This window comes from Sardina pilchardus, chromosome 10, assembly GCF_963854185.1.
Source record: "Sardina pilchardus chromosome 10, fSarPil1.1, whole genome shotgun sequence".
NCBI lineage: Eukaryota > Metazoa > Chordata > Actinopteri > Clupeiformes > Clupeidae > Sardina > Sardina pilchardus.
In genome coordinates this window covers 4,891,801-4,905,883 of record NC_085003.1, presented here as the reverse complement: position 1 = coordinate 4,905,883, position 14,083 = coordinate 4,891,801, and the positions used below count along the sequence as shown (strand labels likewise).

The window sequence follows — 14,083 nt, the reverse complement described above, 5'->3', positions numbered from 1 at the left end:
TGTGTTTCTGATGTGTTACACTGATACACCTTGAAGTGTTTCTTTGTATTCTTTGTATTCTTTCTATACTTCTACAGGTCTTTATGTTTCTTAGGCCTGCTGTCTTCTATGGATTTATATATGTTTCTCAGGCCTACCTGTGTGTGTGTGTGTGTGTGTGTGCCCGTGTGTCTGTGTCTGAAGTCTACCTGCTCTATGCTGCCACAGGTATGTGTGTGTCTCTTGGATGGTCTACCTGCTCTGTGGTACCACAGGTCTGTGTGTGTGTGTGTGTGTGTGTGTGTGTGTGTGTGTGTGTGTGTTTGAGGCCTGCTTTATGCTGCCTTCACTCTAGGTCTTCATGTGCAGTGTAAACTACAACTCATCCCCATGCATCCTGTTGATGAAGCTTGTCAGTGCAGTGCAGTACTGTGCTGTGCTGTGCTGCGTTGTGCTGGTCAGGCTAATCCTCCTCCTGGCCGCTCTCAGAAGGCCCGCAGAAGCAAATTCATGGTGGTCATTACAGCCCAACGGCTTGGCTCTCAGTGTCTCCCATCTCTCCAGCCTGGCCATCCGCGCTCACTGTAAATGAATGCAGCGGCCATTTGGAGTCATTAAAGCTTGGCCGGGGGGCAGCAGTGTTTGTGATGACTGCTCAGTCTATGCAGTCGGCTCTATAGCGATGAGCCTACATTAGCTGCGTTTGGACTCGTAAGCGAGTTGCCGCTGTAATCTGTTTTCCCAATGTCTGTTATTATTACACAAGACCGGAGAGCATTTAAGAGATGCCCTCATCCCCTGCAGAAGATGCTACGTTAGCACACCCATAAAGATCGATCTCGACCGGCGTTTGTTGTTTTATTTTTGTTAAATACAACTAAACGCTGTAATTACGCTCTGGAGCTGATTGGTGTTTAGCTGCCGAATTCATTATCATTTTGATAGATGAGTCTAAATAATCAACCTATTAATAATTCATCGGCTGTTCATTATTCATGGGTACACACACACATGCATGCCTAAGCACCTCATCTGCCTGACGCCGGGCCTCCGAAACAATGCTCTCCCTTTATTAGAGGCTGGCCTGCCTTCACGCTTGTTAATCTGCGACTCGTGTTATTTTATCAAACATTCATTTAGTCAGCGTAAGTCGCAGCACAGCGCAACACAGCGCAGCGCGCGCGGTGGGTCCTCCTCTGCCTGCCTAATGGCTTTGGCCGCGGCCGTCATTTGGGGCTCCACTGCACATTACAAACACAATTAAATCCCTGCTGGACGCTTATTGTTGTGTGAGGGCAGTGCATTTGACAGCTAGGAGCGCCTCTCCATCAGAATGCATTACGCGTCTTCCCCCGGCGAGTGTGTGGAGATGCACAACCCCCCCACACACACTCACACACCCACACACACCATTCTCTCCTCTACTCCCTAATGCCTCGTCAGGGAGATGGTGCGGTGGATCCACACACACACCGATCCCACGCGAGCCCTGACACGGCTAAGTCCGCTGCACGTCTGAAGGATTCGTTTGGACACTTCCTTTATTAGTGTGTTGCTCTCATTCTCTGTGATGCTGGCGTCCGTGCATAATAATGTGGCTTCAGCACTCTGTTGTCCATTCAGACTGGCCTTCAGTGACCAGCAGTGATTGTTTATTCGCCCCAACACCATGCATTGGGTTACACTTTGTGTCTGGCATCGTAGCATAGGATGTACTGAACGGAATTATGAGCAGATACGCCGCCTAGATAGGCAATATCGCTTTTGTTTTGAAAACAAAAACAGTGGGCTGGATTTCTTTTCTTTGTTGCATCATCTTCTTTCAGCTACCTCTGTATCGCCGCTATTCCCTTGATTGTCTCACTCTCGCTCTTTCTCCATGACACTCTCCCTCCTTCTCTCTGTATATACAGCCTAAGGTGATGGTTGAGCGTGTGTGTGTGTGTTTGTGTGTGTGTATGTAAGTGGATGTGTTTGTTAGTACATACAGTATATCTATAGTGTGTACTGTATGTTCACTTTGTCTCCCCTCTCTCCCATCAGACCCCTGTGACTAGTCGCTACGCTGTGATAGGCAGTCGGCTGCTTCACACCAACCTCTCCATGGTGCACTACAGTGTGTTCTTCCAGATGTGCAAAGCCCAGGGCATAGGCTTTGACATCAAGGTAAAAAGGACCACTCTAAAGCGTGTCCTCTCTTTTCAATTTGAAGTTAATGTTTGGAATTGTGCTGAGTCGGCCCTTTAAAAGTGCAGTCTGTGTAATCCAATACAGTTTTGTCCAATTAATCTCGTTGCTCAGTGCAGTGATCTATAGTTATCTGTTCTCTGAGTGCCGTCAAAAAACCTCCAATTCCAGCTTATCAACGCTTTGCTTCATTTGATTGGTTGTTCAAATATCAACAATCTTTTGTCAGAACCACAGACTCCACCTTTAATTCACAAATGAATAATAAACAAAAGGAATGTGTGTATGCAGTAAGTATGAATATCATACTGATTTGTGGCTTGTGTTTGTAGGAAAGGCAAGGCACCCTGTTTGGCCTTCATGACAGTGCAGAGAGATACAGTCTAGCGATGGTGTGAGTATGCTGCTGTGGTACACACACACACACACACACACATACACACCACTGCTGTCTTTGAAACTGCCAACATAATTGTCCTGACAGCTGGTCAGTGTTAGTGGGGGAAAATTATAATGTGCTGTCTCTGTTATCAAGTATTCTTTGCTCATGATATTGATTTCATTTAGCTCACTCAATGTTGAGATCTTAATAGTTGCTGGACGCCTCAAATATGGGAAGTCTGTCACTTGTCAGTGATGATGGCAGTCGACTCCTCTTGTACTTTTGTCATTTGTACCATAAACATTTTTAACCTCTCCTGAAACCAGTTGTTTTTCTTCACGCGCACACACACACACACACCCATCCACGTCTCCTATGTCCAAATCTAATTGCAGCTCTCCACAAAACACTGAACTGTCATTAAACTCCCTCTAGCCACTTCTAATGAACAAACAAGGTGATTGTTTACAGTAGTTTTTGTGTGTGTGTGTGTGTGTGTGTGTGTGTGTGTGTGTGCTGATGTTGTTGTTTGGGCTGTCAGTGAGAGGGTCATTAGTAAAGTCGTTTGTTTCTATGTGCCATTAACAGAACAGTTTGTGAGGATCTCGAGGGATCCCTGATGACCTTTGCTCGTAACCTGGCTGTCATTCATCAGGAAATATCCGCTCCAAACATGCAAGGGGTGTCCAATTTTAAGGTACCATGTCAATGGACTAAAGATTATCTGCTGTTGTATCTCTTTGTCAGTTATTTGTATTTTGTTTTATTATTATTTTTATTTTATTTTTTTTGCATGCTTGTTGTCTTATTGACTTCATTTAGCAGACATTTAATGTATGTGTCAGTGATGAAGCTTACTCTGGTCACACATGGAGTTCCAGTTGGACTATTGGTGTCACTGTCAGAGAAATGCACAGGACTGAGTAGAACAAACTTCACACATAGCCATTGTGACTGATTGTATAAGACAGTGGTCAGTCCCCTTTAAGGATTAAAATGTGACATGACATGTCTGTTTCTGTATGGCTCACATGCTCTTGTCAGTACATAAGGAGCCCTTTGCCAAGAAGTTCTCAATCTACAGTAGGCTATAGTAGGCTGTGGTGCTGAGAAAGACACATTGTATTTTCAGTGCCACAGAAAATGTCACTTTCTTTGCTTTTCTTTATTTTGAAGGACTTGATCAAGGAAATTGAAGGTGTGTTGGGTCTCACCATTCAAAACAAGACGCAAGAAAGGAAAGAGGACCAAACAGATGCACTGACAGGCTCTGACCAGGACTAAGGCAACTGACCAGTCAAGCTCTATACATTCAAGATACTTGTTTCACTTAATCTTTTGACTACATCTTTTATGTTTCTTTCATTATACATTTTGCTATAGGCTTATAATTATGCTATATCCATGGACTCACTGAACACACCAAACGTTGAAAAATGAATAACTTACAAATAATAATAAACCAGAATCAGAACAGCACTGTGAATTGTCCATGAACAAGAAAAGTCATGTGAGATGAATTTAAAGTAGCCTAACCAATTTAATGTAACATAAACAGCATAGGCTAATCGGTGTGTTTGGTTAACTCGTATGCCAAAGCCGGAACTGTAACAAAAGGCGTTGTTTCTAGGGGGAAGGAAATATTTGCTGGTACACTGCAAGGATACCGTGTTAAAAAATAGGGAAATATATCAGTTTATCAGCCAGATATTTTAAATGTTGAGTCGTCTACTTCAATATAAGACCGCAATGGGCACTACGATGATACACGAGGGAAATTAAAGAACTGACGATCCGTGCCACAGCGTCTAACTTGCCGGTTTGCCTTAGCCTGGACAACCTACAACGGCGTTCATAGCGGTCAACAAGCTAGCCTACAGTATGTCTTTCCAAAACTGAACCGTGACAGGACAAAACATGATCTGTCAGTCATCTAAGAATGTATCAGACAAATTCATCAGGCACTTTATGGTTATTCACAGTCAACTTAATGAAGCATGAAGCCATAATCTTCTAAATAAATGGAGATGTAACAGTAGGATATCCAAAATATAAAAAAATATATAAAAGATGATACGAATTCTGCGGGGTATACACAGCATCTTCCTGAAAGTGATGCTGCTCCCGAGCGCATTTTGGAAACGAGGTCCGCGTCCCCTGGCTTCCGAGGTGTTGACGTGCCACCTCACTCAACGCAAGCTCCCGCCGTGGACATCCTTTTGTGTGCGCTACAGTTCCATACACAACGACCAGTTTGGACGCTCAAACTTCAACTGGCGAGTGCAGGGCGCCAACTACCACATACTTCGGACGGGATGCTTCCCCTTTATCAAGTACCACTGCACCAAAGCGCCTGCTGAGAACTTGGACTTTGAGGACAAATTCTTTGGCACACTGAAAGTTATTAATTTTGGTTAGTGGTCAAATGTATCACCATTGAATCAAATATACTTATTGAAGTAATAATTGTGTCCACACATTTATTATTTTATCCCTTTTTGTATTATTTTGTAAGCTTTGATTATACGTCTTTGTTTTTCTTCCTCCAGGTATACCTTGCCTGGCCTATGGGCTGGGGTCGTGGATGATGGTCAGTGCATCAGAAACGGTGCAAACAGCTGCTGGCCCCATCACTGTGTACTTCCTTTACAAGGAAAGGGAGGGGGCACAGTACTAATGCTGGTTGTAAACAGTGCTTCGTGTAGTGGACTGTTATAAACAATGTCTGTCTGATGTTCCTTACGTCTGGAGAAAAGCATTCATTGTCGTTGTCAGCATTTCACCTGAGCCAAGGAATTTGAAGAGATTAAAGAGTTATTTATTCTTGAATGAATTGAAGTTAATTGTCCTTTTGTCAGTAAAGGAAAACAGTGTCCCATTCCACAAAATGGATTATGTTTCAAGTGCCGGGTCACACACACATTTGTTTATTGTGTAATAAACCAGGCGTGCAGCATACAATTTGTCTGTGACAAGTTTAAAATGAGAGAATCTGAGGCCTGCTTGGCTTCCCCTCTCTTCTCATTTGCTCTCCTTCTCTCTGGTGAATGCAGGAATTTAAATACTCTCTGCTCATTTATTTAAAGTCAAATTAGCGCTCACTGCCCTTGCCCAGCAGATTGTCAATAGTAAGCAATAGGGAGCGTTGCGCAGACAGCGCTGATAAAATGGTTTTTAATTACCATAGAGTAAGTGTGGCCTGGGTTCAGGGCTGGCTCCAGACCCCTCCTCCTGACACTGTCAGCCCTTTGATTTCTGATAATGTGCTTTGCTGACTTGGCAAGGCCTCTCTCTCTCTATCTCTATCTCTGTCTGTCTCTGTGCTGCCGTTGAAAGAACCATTCATGGACCCCACTCGAGATTCGATTTGACAAACTGCCATATTGATTCTCCCTGCCCCCCCCCTTGTCTCCTGTTCCTGCTGCTAAACACATTTATCAAACGCCTCAATTTCCAGCCCTGGCCTCCCTCTCTTTTACGAACAATTAGACCAGAGTAATAATTTCATGTATTACATGCAGATCAATGGACCTTTTGCCCCCAGCTTTTTGTGCTGGTTAATTCTGAGAGACACACAAGATTGGATAAGAGTCATTTTTCAAGTGCAGCTCTTTTCTGTAGACAGTAGGAATGTCTTTGACAGAGCAGACTGCGGAGTTGACGCTGAAGTAGTAATTTGTGAATCTCTTATCTAGCTAGTGTTGCAGCACATAAATAGTCAAGAGCATTACATTATTTCTTCAAGGTAATTATAGTGCTCTCTGTCGTGGCTCGTGTATCAGATGAGGGCAGATGATACTGCTCTTGCATCATCTATAATGTGACTAAAAGCCCTTAATGAGGATCATTTAGGCCCATGGAGAAATCTGATCGCCAGCCTCTACCTGAATGGAAACCTCTCTTCTCCTGCCTGGCTAGCTGGCCCATCAGCAATGCTAAACCTTAGCATGGAGAATGCTCAGGCAGCCATGGTTACAGTAATTCCCCTTTGACCTCTGACCCCTGTGGCTCTCTCTTCAGCGCTGCCACCAGAGTGGCGGACGATGATGAGGATGAGGACGAAGGCATGGCGTCGGGGCACAGTGGGATATGGCTTCGTTCCACAGCAGCGCTGAAAGGATAGGATGAGGAGACGGGCTGAAACCTTAGACCAGGCTGCCGCGCCGTCTCAGTGGGACTGCCATGTGTGTATCTGGGCACAGTGGGTCCTCTCTGTGAGCCGCGGGGAGGCTACTCTAGACTAAGCCCACGCTTAGCGTTACATCTGACCCCACGGTCAGCCGGCTAGGATAACCCGCAAGCAAATTGGTTACTGTAAATTAACGGAAAATTTAGCTTGAGCTGCACCCTTGAGATCAATGTCCTTGTTTCTTCAAGGCAGTGCAGTCAAGTCCTGTTTGTAATTGACTGGCTAAATTACAGCCCCCTCTTCCAAATCTAAGCCACTAATAGGCATAGGATTAAGTACTTGTAGGTTCAATAACATGCTAATACATTGTTCCAAGTCGAAATCTTTAAGTACTTGTGCTCTTTGAATCTTAGGTAACCAGTGGAAATCAGAGCAGCACTCTAAGCTCAGTTTGTGTTTTATGTTAATGTGTATACTGTAACTGCCCTTTGTTGATTCTAAGTTTATTCATTCAATTAAATAGTGTTCCCAAGTTTGAATATTAATGGGGAGGTTACATTATGTGCAATATGTCTTCCTACTTTATCAGCATCAGTAGTCCGTCAGCACATTGTGTGTGAGTGTGTGAGACCCATTTGGGTTTGGTGGACTCAAACAGTCCCGTTCTCCCTTATAATCTATTATTTAGTAGGAAAAATCACATTAATTTTTGCCATGACATGGAGATGTATGGGTTTGGCAGAAACAATTATTGTATGCATGTCCCCCGTGGCTAAATCAAAGGAGGTTATCATTGAGATTCAGACCCAGACCCAGCGGGCTCTCTCTCTCTCTCTCTCTCTCTCTCTCTCTCTCTCTCTCTCTCTCTCTCTCTCTCTCTCTCTCTCTCTCTCTCTCTCTCTCTCTGGCAGGGCAGTCCCGTAGCAGCGGGGTAGTGTCAGATCCATTACGAGCGCCACGGCCTGCGCCGCTTAATGTACGTGTGCCGTACAATGCCAGCCAGACAAATGAAGGGTTGAGTCAGTCGGTGATACGTATGCAGACCACCAGGTTTTTTTTTTTTTTTCCTATAGGGAGCAATTACGAAGTGTGCCATAGCGTGTGGCGGTGTTTCAGACTGTACCTTGAGCGGTGTTATATGTGTCAGCTTATTAATTGCCTAATTGTCTAATGTAGTCTCTGATATGGATGTGCACTGTTGGTGGCATATTTGGTTGTTGAGATCAGATGTCAGAAGTGTAAGTCATATCATACTGTATGTTTTCTGGGAGAGAATCTTGCCAGGTTGATTCAGAGCAAAAACATGGCAAACTGACATGTGCAATAGCCATTGTCATGTGTGATTTCATATGGAGTATCATTTTGATGGATTTTATTCTTTGATCCATATTCATGGATTGTACATTGATGTACAGAATGTACATGAAGATATTATATAGTCTTGTGTAATTTTCAAATGATCAGCTATCATACTATCCGGCTTTTCCAATAAGCATGCAGTACAAAAGTATGATATGTATGAATCAAAAGCACAGCTACTGTAGAATTAGTATTAAGTAGAAAATAGTACAGAAAGGCAGTTTGAAAGGAGGCCTGCCTTCAGTGGGTTGTAAATGCTGACCTCCTCCCATTGAGAGTGGCATTGCTTCCCTTCCCTGTCAGCTGCTATTGGCTGGGTAACGTGTGTCCTATTGAGGAGGGAGGGGTAGAGGGAAAGCCATTAAAAATCTATTATAGCAGATCTTACCACCCAGGGGAAAGCCTTCTCATTACTAAGCAGATTGCCAGGGATGACAAGTGCTACTATATTTCTTTTTTATTTTCCTCTTACCCCCATGTTTCTTTCTCTGCCTCTTTTTCCCCTCCTCCTCCTCCTCCTCCTTTCTCCTTCTGTTCTTTTTTTGGAAAGGCCAACTGAGAGACAGCATGCCCGCTGTGCCAATCAGGGTTGCCACGGAGACAGACAGCAGGTGGTTGAAGAGGCTGTCAGTCATGTGAGGTGCAGTCACCCCCCTAACGGGCGATGACCCTCTCCACATCGGACAAATCGTATAAACAAGGGCTTTAGTCGCCGCAACAAAAATAATATTTACCTTCAGGTACAAGGACCTTTGATGGTAGCTTCTGTAGAAGTGCACCACACATTAACAAAGACGAATCATAAATGACATTTGCCATGAGTGCAAACCCCTGTTGTTTTGTTTACGATCACATTAGCATATGTAAGATTAATAAAAACATTACATTAGCATATTGTTCACTTTTTAGTTTTTATCCCTGTCCTTCCTTAAGTATGTTGATTACTATTTTTGTTTTGATCATTTTGTAGTCATAATGCCTCCCCCTCGTCCATATTTACTGTTTACTGTCTGGTGACATAAAGAAAAATGACTTGAAATGGTCTCCTCAGGAGTTATAGCGAGAGTTAAATGAAGTATCATTTTGATTCTATATTATGCAGTATTTAAAGTTTCGGGTCATTAAAACACAGACGCCACCCTCTGTTGCCACCCCCAGGTCCTCTTTTACCCCCCGTCAGCGCGCATTGATTCTGCTGTCGCCAAAGGCCTGATGGGGGCTGTTTTCTTCATCAAATTAAAATGATGCTCCTAACCCCCCGATCGCTGTGTTTCGCCCTGAGACTACTGGCTGAGTATTAAAAATGCACTACAGTGCTACAGTGGCCCAGGCAGCTGAGAAGCACAGCAATACTTGCACGTTGAAATGCCTCTGCCCTTGAATGTATGGATGAATGCAATGGCCTATGGACGTGAATGTACAGTATATGCGTTAGCAGTTCAGAGTGGGCAGCCGAGCCAGCGGTTAGCCTCGGCGTGTCTCCGTATGGACGGCACTGTGAATTCACTGGCATGGCCCTTGTTGACCAGTGCTATGACCCTCTCCTTTGTTGCTGTTCTACCTCTGTAGTGGCTGTCCAGCTGAAAAGCACAACAATACTTGTACAGTATACGTTTAAACACCTCTGCCCTTGAATGCGTGGACATGAATGTATATGTGTTGGCAGTTCAGAGTGGGCAGCCGAGCCAGCGGTTAGCCTCGGCGTGTCTCCGTATGGACGGCACTGTATAGCGGTGCATTCAGTGGCATGGCCCTTGTTGACCGGTGCCATGGCCTCCTCCTTTGTTGCTGTGCTACTGCCTCTGTAGTGGCTGTCCAAGGTCACTGGGGAACCATTTACAGAGCTCTGTGTAAACTCCTCTGCACAGCCCACACGAGAGCTTTTGTTCAGGGTCTGAGGTTCACTCTGACATGGCCAAAGTTGTGTGTGTGTGTGTCTGTGTGTGTGTGTGTGTGTGTGTGTGTGTGTGTGTGTGTGTGTGTGTGAGAGAGAGAGAGAGAGAGAGAGAGAGAGAAAGAGGGAGGGAGGGAGAGAGAGAGTGTGTGTGTGTGTGTGTGTGTGTGTGTGTGTGTGTTGTAGTGGAGTCCAGTCTGTAAGAGGTCAGCTTAGAGCGGACGGCTAATGTTTGTAAGGCCGAACCTCCTTCTAGGTGTCAATGGCATACGACAGAGTTCACAAGCAGGGGTCATCGCACATATCCCTTCCAGAAATGGCTTTTTGAGTCATTTCATCTCCTCTCTCTCACCTCTCCCTCTCCCTCTCCATCTCCCTCTCTCTCTCTTTCCTTCGTGCAGTCGGTGACAAGCCGCACACCACTCATATCCCAAAGTTAAACCCACTGCGAAAATGACCATCCACTTTAAATACCTCCACTTTTTTTCCATATGCAGTCAGGGAATTGTAATCGGTTTTTTTTGTGTGTGTGTGTTTGTGGGAAAGGTGCGTGTGTGTGTGTGCATGCGTGTGTGTGTGTGTGTGTGTGTGTGTGTGTGTGTGTGTGTGTAGGAATCAATCAATGGCGTTCCGTTTACTGCTACACACACGCTTTCTTTTTCGACTCCTCAGACGAGGTGTTGGATCTGCAATCTTTCTGCAAATGAGCTCCGGCTCGGGCCTATTTTTAAATGGATTGGGCCGCCTCGTGGGAAGACCCCGCGCCACCGAGCAGCGCTCCCCCAAAAAGCTGCTGATTGAAGGGGAAAATGTAATACAGGTGTAAAGCGCACTTGATGGGGGTCTTATGCAAGGGTTATGCATTTTAACAACTTTCCCAGACGCACACTGTGTACATACATATCAGCTGGGGTAGGGGGGAGGGAGGGAGGGAGAGAGGGAGGGAGGGAGGGGGCAGGGGGTGAGAAGTTGCTGGGTGGGCTGTTTCTGAGGGGTCCCACTGAGACCGTGATGGCGTGGGTTTTTCTGCTGGCCTGTCGTTAATTCCAGATGAAAGCATTGCCATTATGCCAAATTAATAGGAATTAAGAGGGGTTAACCAAACTGGTTAAGCAAGCACTTCATTAGCCAGGGCAGGGCTAGACCGCTCTCTCAGCCACTCTCCCCAGCAGAGGACAATACACTCTAAATGAGCTTTGATCTGCCCCACCAGATCCAGCAAATCAGCCAGTACCACAGGAGGATTGGGCCATTTACTGTACGTGGTGGACTGGGTATCACAAGAGGTCTTTGAACGTGAAAAGCAAGCAGGAAAACATCCAGAGCTTTCTTTGAAAAACACAGCACACATAACCAAAAGGTTATTAAATCAACTAAGTTACTATAACCTGTCAATACATTTCCACTTATTCATTTAGTTGACATTTTTATCCAAAGAATAAAAGCATTCGAACTACACTGCAACTGAAGACTCTTAGAGTAACGATATACAGTATACACCCTCTACATAAATGCAAGATAATCAGAGGATAATAGAATATTGATTATTGTAAATATAGAATGTAAACATAATTGTTCATCTGTGTTAATGTGACTTTTTGCCCTGTTGGAGCCCCTCGCAGCAGGACCGTCTCTCCAGCATGTTTGGTGTTCCAGCCCATGTGGTGCACCTGTCCTCCAGGCCCCTGCAGCATAGAGGGCACCTGACCTGGTCAGATGTGACCATGTCACCTTGTTCCAGCCCAACCCACCCCCCCTCCCCCCCTTGCCCAAGTGACCTCATTGCAATCGGGGCTGGGCCCATCCGCGCACGAGGCCGCTAATGATGATTAGGGTGTGGACGTGGGGCGTCCTGTCCCCCCAGGCTGAGTGATGGTGTATGCGAGAGCCAAACGGCCCCTCTTAGTTATTGTCCAACAAAAGAGAGCCGCGGATTCGCTTAATACACACGCGGCGATTAGTGTGTAATTGTAGCCCGCGATCAATAATTCAGCGGGCCGTAAAATGAACGGTGAAAACATAGGTGTGTCAGTGTGTGAATGCATGTGTGAGTATGGGTGTGTGTGTGTGTGTGTACACAGTGTGTGTGTGTGTCTAGCGTGAAGTTCAGTGGAGGTGACGGTGTGGGGAGGCTTTGGTGTGAATGGACCAGCATGCGTAAAAAACAGGACAGGGTTTCAGATGTGTGTGTCTGTTTATGTGAAGCATTTGCCATGGGTTTGGGAATGGGAGGTAGATGTGTCCGTTTGTGTGATTTGATGTTGATCATGTTATGTTGAAGTCTTTGTGTGAGTGCACGTACGCGCGATCCCCATGTGCATCTACTGTACAGCATATCTCCCTGTGTGCGTATATTTCAGTGTCTGCACAGTGCATGCATTAAAAAAAAAAAAAACTATACATATGCAGACAATGTACAGTGTGTATACATTGGAGAGTGAGAACATGAACAGACGTAGTGTGTATATGTGTGTTTACGTGTGTGTGTGTAAGTGAGAGAGTGAGAACTGGGGGGGTAGGCCTGCTTGGATGAGTCCCATTGTTCCTGTGCGGTGCGGTGACAACGCCGGGGGGAGTGGGGGGGGGCAGAGGGACGGGCCCTGAATGGCTGACAGTGATAAATAGGCCTTTTAATAACAGCTGCCCCACTTGGCCAGGCAGCCGCTCTCAGCCCGGTGTCCTCTGTGCCTTTATTTCTATGTTTATTTATGCATCCCCAGCAAGCAGGAAATCACAACCGTAGGGCTCCAATATGTCTTTTTTTGAGGGAGGTTGAGAGGGGTTTTTGGGGTGTAATGTGTTCTGTGTATGTGCTAATGTGTGTGTGTGTGTGTGTGTGTGTGTCTGTGTGTGTGTGTGTATGTTTTGAGTGTGAGTGAGTTTATGTGTGAGTGAGGGAGAGTAAATGTGTGTGTGTGTGTGTGTGTGCGTGTGTGTGTGTGTGTGTGTGTGTGTGTGTGTGTGTGTGTGTGTGTGTGTGTGTGTGTGTGTACTGTTGAAGGGAGCAGATGTAGGTTTTTTTTTAGGAGTTGTTCCTGAAGCCTACCACAGCCACCTCCATCTGTGCAGAAGTCTTTCTCTTCTGACTCTTGACTCATATGCAGGTGTAGACCTACTGATAGACTCAAATGGACTAAAGCTGTTTATGCTGCATTTGCTATTGTCACGCTGTACCTTCTCTTTTTACATTCTATGTACCAAACCTGGAAAAAAAAGAAATTGTGGTGCCCACAACGGAATATCATTCAGTCACAGCGCAATTAAAAGAAATCATCCATGGACGACATTAAAAGGAATCAAACTTTTAGCGATCAGGAAATAATACAATACATACTAATAAGATGTCTGTGAATTATTAGATGCTGCAGGGTAGTATTTCTACTCTGTACAAAAGATGCTGCAATTTGTGCAGGTTTAGCACACATTCAAAAGCCAGGCAGGCATACTGTAGGCTATGAGGAAGTAAATTATGTGAATAAGGGACAGTTTGACATACAGTGGTACAAATAAGCAAAGCTGGTGCTTTGATTACTGATTCAGTTTCTCATATTCCCACATTAGCTCCAGTCTGAACTACACTACGTAGAACATTTTCACCCCAACAAAAAAATATGTGCAATGCCATCCACAATTTGATATACTGCAGAATGCTTCATCTGTCACTGTGAACGGCTCTCCTCCCGTGTCTTTACGCAAACCTCCCATTTTTCCATTTTTCAACCGCCTGAAGGTGTTTGTATGGGCGAGATACAGGCACAAACTTGCCATGTAGCACTCCTGTGGTATAATGCACCTTAATGTTGTCTGTTCATACATATCATGCCATGTTTTAAGGCTCTCGTGGAAAAGAATTAGTATCTGAAACAGACGCAAATGATTTTGAAAATCAATTTCTCAGTATTTACATCAGACACCATCACTGACACCCCAGTAATTGTGCAGCTCAAGGTTAAATTGCCTGTATTCTTGCATTGACTGAGGAGAGAAGAAGGCTTAATTGTGCATTCAAACACATCATGCAGTCAAATTCAAGCCTTTCTAGTATTGCTCTTATAGCATAATAGGACAATGAAGTAGTTTTCGTTCTGAGTTCTAATTTGTCATAGATTATAGTGTCTCACAGATTAAGCGTGTGTCTACAAATCTGTGAACG

General features: G+C 44.8%; 2 protein-coding genes across 3 annotated transcripts in view; both read left to right on the top strand.

Moving 5' to 3' along the window:
• Nucleotides 1-3,920, top strand: part of iqch (IQ motif containing H) — a 35,140-nt gene extending 31,220 nt beyond the window's left edge. For both annotated transcript variants that reach the window (XM_062547228.1, XM_062547227.1), the window contains 4 exons: nt 2,023-2,145; nt 2,499-2,560; nt 3,137-3,245; nt 3,725-3,920. In XM_062547228.1, coding sequence (XP_062403212.1) covers nt 2,023-2,145; nt 2,499-2,560; nt 3,137-3,245; nt 3,725-3,832 — 402 coding nt within the window. In that variant the 3' untranslated portion in view covers nt 3,833-3,920. The remainder of the gene's footprint in view (nt 1-2,022; nt 2,146-2,498; nt 2,561-3,136; nt 3,246-3,724) is intronic.
• Nucleotides 3,921-4,196: 276 nt separating this feature from the next.
• Nucleotides 4,197-5,377, top strand: c10h15orf61 (chromosome 10 C15orf61 homolog). The gene is made up of 2 exons (XM_062547509.1): nt 4,197-4,961; nt 5,098-5,377. The coding sequence occupies exons 1-2, from the start codon at nt 4,619-4,621 to the stop codon at nt 5,223-5,225; spliced, it is 471 nt and encodes a 156-aa protein (XP_062403493.1). The 5' UTR covers nt 4,197-4,618; the 3' UTR covers nt 5,226-5,377.
• The last annotated feature ends 8,706 nt before the right edge of the window (nt 5,378-14,083 follow it).